Genomic DNA, 7,522 nt, shown 5'->3' on the forward strand with positions numbered 1-7,522 from the left:
GCCTTCTCTCTGCAAAGAAAAGCAAGTGGCTTTTGGCGCGAAAGCCTTGGCGCCTCCCCTGATTTTTATGGAAATCAGGAGGGCGGGGTAAAGCCGCTTTCCTCTCCTTTCTCCCTCCCCCTTGTCTGCGCCACAGCCCCCTTCTCTCCCCGCCCCCCGGGTGTGTCAGATTTTTCAGTTCATAATATCCCCCGAGCTTCAAAGCGCAGGCAGTGACAGTCATCTGTCTGGACGCGCTGGGTGGATGCGGGGGGCTCCTGGGAACTGTGCTGGAGCCGAGCAAGCGCTAGCCAGGCGCAAGCGCGCACAGACTGTAGCCACCCGAGGACACCCCCGCCCCCCGGCCCACCCGGAGACACCCGCGCAGAATCGCCTCCGGATCCCCTGCAGTTGGCGGGAGGTAAGGAGCAGGGCTTCCAAACCGCCCGGCGCCCAGGAAGCGACGAGCGCCGGGGCAAGGCAAGCCCTGGACGGGATTGCGACGTGCGCACCGGGCGCCCGAATATGCCCGGGGGACTGTTTCTGCTTCCGAAACAAAACCATCTCTGGGTTTTCCCAGAAAAGCCAGTTCCAGCCCCGAAGCCATCCTGGCTAAAGGAGACCCGCCCTAATCCTTTTGCAGCCCTTACCGGGGGGAGTAATGGCTTCTGCGAAAAGAAATTCCCCCTGCTCTAGAAGATCTGTCTGTGTTTGAGCTGTCGGAGAGCCGGTGCGTCCCCACCCTAGGCTGGGGTTCTTCTCCAAAGGGTGCCCCTGGAAGAAGAAGACGGGGGGTTAGGCAGGGCGAGGCCACCCGGTCGTAATCTGGGTCACGGCTGCTCCAGCTCTGAGGAGAGGCGGCTCTCCCGGTGACCCTCTTCGCGCGGGCGCCCCTGCACCATTCCCGGGAACAGGGGCTCAACCTCCCCTTCCCTGGAAGAGGACGCTGTTGGGGGTTTGGAAGAGCAGGGATGGGCTTAGAGAGGTTCCAGATAAGCTATTGGTAGGAGTATCCCTGCAGCGGGTGAATGCCGAGGGCGTTTGCTCTAATTTGGGGAGGGGAAGGATTTGTGGATACGGGTGTCTGTTGTTGGTCTCTGTCTAGAGAAAGGCTTTTTCATTTGCAAAGTTTCCTAAATCCCCTGCTATCATTTGCACTCCCGAGGCTGCATTTTTACAAAGGGGGTAGAAGGTACTCCAAATACCATACCCGGTAACTGGGTCGGAGAGCCCAGGGCAGCCCCTGAGCAGCCGGCCCCACACCGCTGCGAGTGGGGTTGTCTGCGTGCTCGGGAGAGCTAGAATTCTGCAGCCTGGAACAGCCCCCTCCCCCAGGCAGTGCCTTGTGTGAATGAAATGGCAATTTCCAAAGTTGCGGAGCCACGCCACCACCCCCTGCATCTGCATGCCCCCTCCCACCCCCTGTCGTAGACAGCTTGTACACAAAAGGAGGGAGGGAGGGAGGGAGCGAGAGGCACAACTTCCTCCACCTTCGGGAGCCGTGGGCAGAGTGGGGGGCTTGGAGGGAAGATTGGGGAACCGGGTTAGAGGGGACGCCCATTGCCTATCCCCTCGGTCTGCTCCGTTTGCCCACCCTCTCCGGTGTGTCTGTCGCTTGCAGTGTTGGAGGTCGGCGCCGGCCCCCGCCTTCCGCGCCCCCCACGGGAAGGAAGCACCCCCGGTATTAAAACGAGCGGGGCGGAAAGAAGCCTTCAGTCGCCGGCCGGGAGGCGAGCCCATGCCGAGCTGCTCCGCGTCCACCATGCCGGGCATGATCTGCAAGAACCCAGACCTCGAGTTTGACTCGCTGCAGCCCTGCTTCTACCCGGACGAAGATGACTTCTACTTCGGCGGCCCCGACTCGACCCCCCCGGGGGAGGACATCTGGAAGAAGTTTGAGCTGCTGCCCACGCCCCCGCTGTCGCCCAGCCGTGGCTTCGCGGAGCACAGCTCCGAGCCCCCGAGCTGGGTCACGGAGATGCTGCTCGAGAACGAGCTGTGGGGCAGCCCGGCCGAGGAGGACGCGTTCGGCCTGGGTGGACTGGGTGGCCTCACCCCTAACCCGGTCATCCTCCAGGACTGCATGTGGAGCGGCTTCTGCGCCCGCGAGAAGCTGGAACGCGCCGTGAGCGAGAAGCTGCAGCACGGCCGCGGGCCGCCGACCGCCGGTTCCACCGCCCAGTCCCCGGGAGCCGGCGCCGCCAGCCCTGCGGGTCGCGGGCACGGCGGGGCTGCGGGAGCCGGCCGCGCTGGGGCCGCCCTGCCCGCGGAGCTCGCCCACCCGGCTGCCGAGTGCGTGGATCCTGCGGTGGTCTTCCCCTTTCCTGTGAACAAGCGCGAGCCAGCTCCCATGCCCGCAGCCCCGGCCAGTGCCCCAGCGGTGGGCCCTGCGGTCGCCTCCGGGGCGGGGGTCTCCGCCCCGGCCGGGGCCCCGGGGATCGCCCCTCCGCGCACAGGCGGCCGCCAAACCAGCGGCGGCGACCACAAGGCCCTCAGTACCTCCGGAGAGGACACCCTGAGCGATTCAGGTAAAGACCGAACTCGGGTCCGGCTGCCTCCCTGGGGCACTGGACCCCGGGTCGCGTCCCCTTTGTTAGTGCTCGTATGTCTTGGCCTAGGGAGCGTTTTGGAGGCAGTGCTGGGGGCAGAGGTCCTGTTTCCTCCAAGTCTCTCTTCGGGGTAAAGAGAAGGGGCTGAGAGAAGGCCGCTGCAAAGGGTGCTCTCCAATTCTCGCCTTTACTAAAGTTCCTTCCACCCTCTCCTGAGGAGCCCTCCTCTAGGCCGTCACGGGCCCTCACCCCGTTCCCTCCCCCCGCCCATCTTTTGTAGCGCAGCCCGAGGAATAAAATTGGAGAAAGTTGGTGGCTAAACCGGGTGAGGGTTTAGGGGGTTGCTGGGTGCATTGCCTGGACAGAAACCTGTTAGCGCAGGGGTGAAAGGGACTCCGGCCCAGGTCAGGGGAGGGAAAGACATCCCGAAAAGATACAAGGGCTGTGCAAAGCCCTTTTTAAGGCACAGGAACTTATAGGAGGGTTGCACAGATGGCTAGAGCCGGTTTTCTTTTCTTTATTTTTTTCTTTTTCAAATGTCGGTACCCTTCCCCCATCCTCGGTGGGTGGTGGGCTATTTGCTCCTGGTGCGTGGCCAGCAGGCGGCGATATGCGAGTCCAGCAGGCGGGCCCGGGATCTGAAAGGCTGAGGGTGGTGGGGGCACCCTCCCTCCCTCCATTCAGCAGCTGGCTGCAAGTGCAACAGCAGTTGTGTACATTCTTAAGGGGCCTCCTCTTTCCAATGTGCAGTGAAAACTGGCTCCAGTTTTGTCTTCCAGCCTGAATTCCAGGCCTAATTTGAGATGTGAGTTGTATCTGTAACCCAGTGCCCTTGAAGGTGAGGGCAGGCACTCAGCAGCCTCTCCAGGAATGCTCGCATCCTGGGAGGACTCACTGGTTAGTTCTATTGTGTGCATTTGTCTGTGCCTTAAGCTGAGGGGAAGGATTAAAACCAGGCCTTTCCCTGGGGGTCTGGATGAACAGAACTCAACCCAAAGAGTGGCATTGCCTTGTCCTTGGAGCAGGGAGCTGGGACCACCCCGCCTTGGACTTGGAAAACCAGTGTTTTCAGAATGCAGGTGGAAACAATCCTAAATTTACTTCTGGGCTGAGGAGAGATCTTTGAGGCTCCTGGAAGGAAACTTGGTGATAAGCCTCCAGTTTGAAACGGCTCTGTCCCTTTAATGTCGCGCCTTGACAGCTTTCGGTGAGGAAGCACTTCCTTCCAACAGCTGTCTTCTTGGCAGAAAACCAAAACATTGGCTTAAAGGGACCTACAGACTGGAACAGCCTCACATTTCGGCTTTAGAACAAATCCCACAATTGTTCAGCTTTCCGGTCCCCTTCAGATCAAGCAGAAGATGTGTTTTGATTTTCATGCTTGTATTTTAAACAATAATTTTCTAGCCCGGCGTGGTAGTCAGTGAGGAGAGAGGGGAAGAATGCACACAGGATGCTACACGTTTTTGTTGTTGCTGTTGTTATTGGTGGCTTTGAGGAGAGCTGCTCCCATTTGGGGGTTTCTACCAACTGTGGATTATGGCTTTGTAGTTAAGACTTGATCTTCATTAAATGAAAAACTGCTTACTGTATAAAACTCAGGTTTGTGGATGAAAAGTTGTTTTTCTTCTTCAGTTAATTAAATTGTTCCTCTAGTTTGTTTAAGGACTTAAAATCAAACACAACCATGTGTAAATTGCTAAATGAGGCTCCTAAAATGAGAGGCCTCAACTCTTTAAGTGTGGAGCTAGAAATGTAAATAAGTCCACCGGGCAGGCTGGTGATTATGATAAAAGCTACCATTTACGGAGCATCTGTCTACTAGGCGCAGCTCTATGCTAAGTCTACATTTTGTCTGTCAAAGTGGTATCCCCATTTAATAGCTGAGGAAACAGAGGCTTAGAAAGGCTGGGTAACTTGACCAGGGTCATGCAACTGGTCTGCGGTCAAGCCAGGATTCTGTCTGACCCTGAAGGCCAAGTTCTTTGTATTTATTTCTACCACCTGCTAAAGTCTTGAATGAAGACTGAAAGCACAGTTGGGGAATGGGGAAGGAAAACATACTTATATGTACACACATGCATGTATATGTATGTATGTATGTTTTTCTTGTTTTGTTTTTTTGATACGGAGTTTTGCTCTTGCTGCCCAGGCTGGAGTGCAGTGGTGCGATCTGGGCTCACTGCAACGCCCGCCCCCCGGGTTCAAGTGATTCTCCTGCCTCAGCCTCCCGAGTTAGCTGGGATTACAGGAGCATGCCACCACACCCAGCAAAGTTTTGTATTTTTAGTAGAGGCGGGGTTTCACCATGTTAGCCAGGATGGTCTCAATCTCCTCATCTCAGGTGATCCTCCCGCCTCTGCCTCCCGAAGTGGTGGGATTACAGGTGTGAGTCACCACGTCCGTCCTACAGATATATTTAATTTAAAGAGATCTAAAACATACATAACTGTCCACATCTACGTTGATGGACCCGTAAAAATAGCACACTCTGTGCCAGGGTCTGCCGGAAGAGACAGATAACACATACATAATAACATGAATATATATGAATTGCATTCAAATGGTTCTCACATGGGAGTAACTCGCATCTTGTTCTCAGATGATGAAGATGATGAAGAGGAAGATGAAGAGGAGGAAATTGACGTGGTCACTGTGGAGAAGCGGCGTTCCTCCTCCAACACCAAGGCTGTCACCACATTCACCATCACTGTGCGTCCCAAGAACGCAGCCCTGGGTCCCGGGAGGGCTCAGTCCAGCGAGCTGATCCTCAAACGATGCCTCCCCATCCACCAGCAACACAACTATGCCGCCCCATCTCCCTACGTGGAGAGTGAGGATGCCCCCCCCCAGAAGAAGATAAAGAGTGAGGTGTCCCCACGTCCGCTCAAGAGTGTCATCCCCCCAAAGGCTAAGAGCTTGAGCCCCCGAAACTCGGACTCGGAGGACAGTGAGCGTCGCAGGAACCACAACATCCTGGAGCGCCAGCGCCGCAACGACCTTCGGTCCAGCTTTCTCACCCTCAGGGACCACGTGCCGGAGCTGGTAAAGAATGAGAAGGCCGCCAAGGTGGTCATTTTGAAAAAGGCCACCGAGTATGTCCACTCCCTCCAGGCCGAGGAGCACCAGCTTTTGCTGGAAAAGGAAAAATTGCAGGCAAGACAGCAGCAGTTGCTAAAGAAAATTGAACACGCTCGGACTTGCTAGACGCTTCTCAAAACTGGACAGTCACTGCCACTTTGCACATTTTGATTTTTTTTAAACAAACATTGTGTTGACATTAAGAATGTTGGTTTACTTTCAAATCGGTCCCCTGTCGAGTTCGGCTCTGGGTGGGGAGCAGGACCACCAGTGTGGGGTTCTGCTGGGACCTTGGAGAGCCTGCCTCCCAGGACGCTGGGTGGCCCTGCAGCCTCCTCCACCTCACCTCCATGACAGCGGTAAAAGTTGGTGACGGTTGGGAGCCTCTGGGGCTGTTGAAGTCACCTTGTGTGTTCCAAGTTTCCAAACAACAGAAAGTCATTCCTTCTTTTTTAAAATGGTGCTTAAGTTCCAGCAGATGCCACGTAAGGGGTTTGCCATTTGATACCCCTGGGGAACATTTCTGTAAATACCATTGACACATCCGCCTTTTGTATACGTCCTGGGTAATGAGAGGTGGCTTTTGCGGCCAGTATTAGACTGGAAGTTCATACCTAAGTACTGTAATAATACCTCAATGTTTGAGGAGCATGTTTTGTATACAAATATATTGTTAATCTCTGTTATGTACTGTACTAATTCTTACACTGCCTGTATACTTTAGTATGACGCTGATACATAACTAAATTTGATACTTATATTTTCGTATGAAAATGAGTTGTGAAAGTTTTGAGTAGATATTACTTTATCACTTTTTGAACTAAGAAACTTTTGTAAAGAAATTTACTATATATATATGCCTTTTTCCTAGCCTGTTTCTTCCTGTTAATGTATTTGTTCATGTTTGGTGCATAGAACTGGGTAAATGCAAAGTTCTGTGTTTAATTTCTTCAAAATGTATATATTTAGTGCTGCATCTTATAGCACTTTGAAATACCTCATGTTTATGAAAATAAATAGCTTAAAATTAAATGATGCCACTCAACCTTTTCCTTCATGGCACTATACGTTGTCCCTTAAGGAGCAACCATAAATAATCCATAACTTACAGAGGGGATTTGGTTTCCATAAGTAGCCCTTTTTGCACCTGTACAATCCTGGTTGGGGGGCATGAGTCATTGTCCCCACTTAAGGTGGAGGGAACTGAGTTTGGGGAAATTTCCAAGATTATGCAGAAGAGAGATGTTATCAGTGACTATTCTGTGCATTGTAGCAATGGCACTTGACAGTTTGCAGAGCACTTCTGTATATTGTGGCTCCTTAGTGGAATTAAGCTGGGACCTCAGATCAGTCCCTGTAAAAGAAAAGGAAAAGCAGTCACAGGGTTGTTTAACTCACTTGTATTGGGCTTCGGTAGTATTTGCCCCATTGGCAGACAGCCTTCTATTTTAACATAGAGCACAGTTTGTCTCCAAGAATTCATTCTTAAAAACCTTTACTAGGATCTGTGGAGGTTCTAGGCTAAGCGTGGTAAGCAGAGTAAAAAGATGGAAATGGGTTCCTCCCTTCAATGAACTCAACCTGATTCACCAACGTGTAATTCATGAAGTGACAGTTATGTAGTCCAGAGCAAGTACCAGGTTGCAGGAGAGACCCTGGGGTCACAATGGAGACCCCATATGGGTGGCGTAGCTCTCTACTAGCCATTCCTATCACACAGCAGTGTCTTGGCTACTCCGGCTTCCCTGTGGAGATGGGATCAATCTTGCAGGCTCCAGAAGACAGAGCCAAAACTTATCTTTTAGGGAGGTTTCAGATAGTTTACCTGTCGGGACGTAAGACCCTTGCTTGTAAGCAGCTTCTCAGAACTAAAAGTGTGCAAATAACCTATTTCTTTTTTGAGTGTCAGGTTG

General features: G+C 53.1%; 1 protein-coding gene across 1 annotated transcript; it reads left to right on the plus strand.

Annotated features, from left to right (window-relative positions):
* Nucleotides 1–207: 207 nt before the first annotated feature.
* Nucleotides 208–6,641, plus strand: MYCN (MYCN proto-oncogene, bHLH transcription factor). The gene is made up of 3 exons (XM_007971422.3): nt 208–400; nt 1,601–2,507; nt 5,131–6,641. The coding sequence occupies exons 1-3, from the start codon at nt 245–247 to the stop codon at nt 5,733–5,735; spliced, it is 1,668 nt and encodes a 555-aa protein (XP_007969613.3). The 5' UTR covers nt 208–244; the 3' UTR covers nt 5,736–6,641.
* The last annotated feature ends 881 nt before the right edge of the window (nt 6,642–7,522 follow it).

The sequence above is a fragment of the Chlorocebus sabaeus genome, chromosome 14, assembly GCF_047675955.1.
Source record: "Chlorocebus sabaeus isolate Y175 chromosome 14, mChlSab1.0.hap1, whole genome shotgun sequence".
In the NCBI taxonomy this organism is placed as follows: domain Eukaryota; kingdom Metazoa; phylum Chordata; class Mammalia; order Primates; family Cercopithecidae; genus Chlorocebus; species Chlorocebus sabaeus.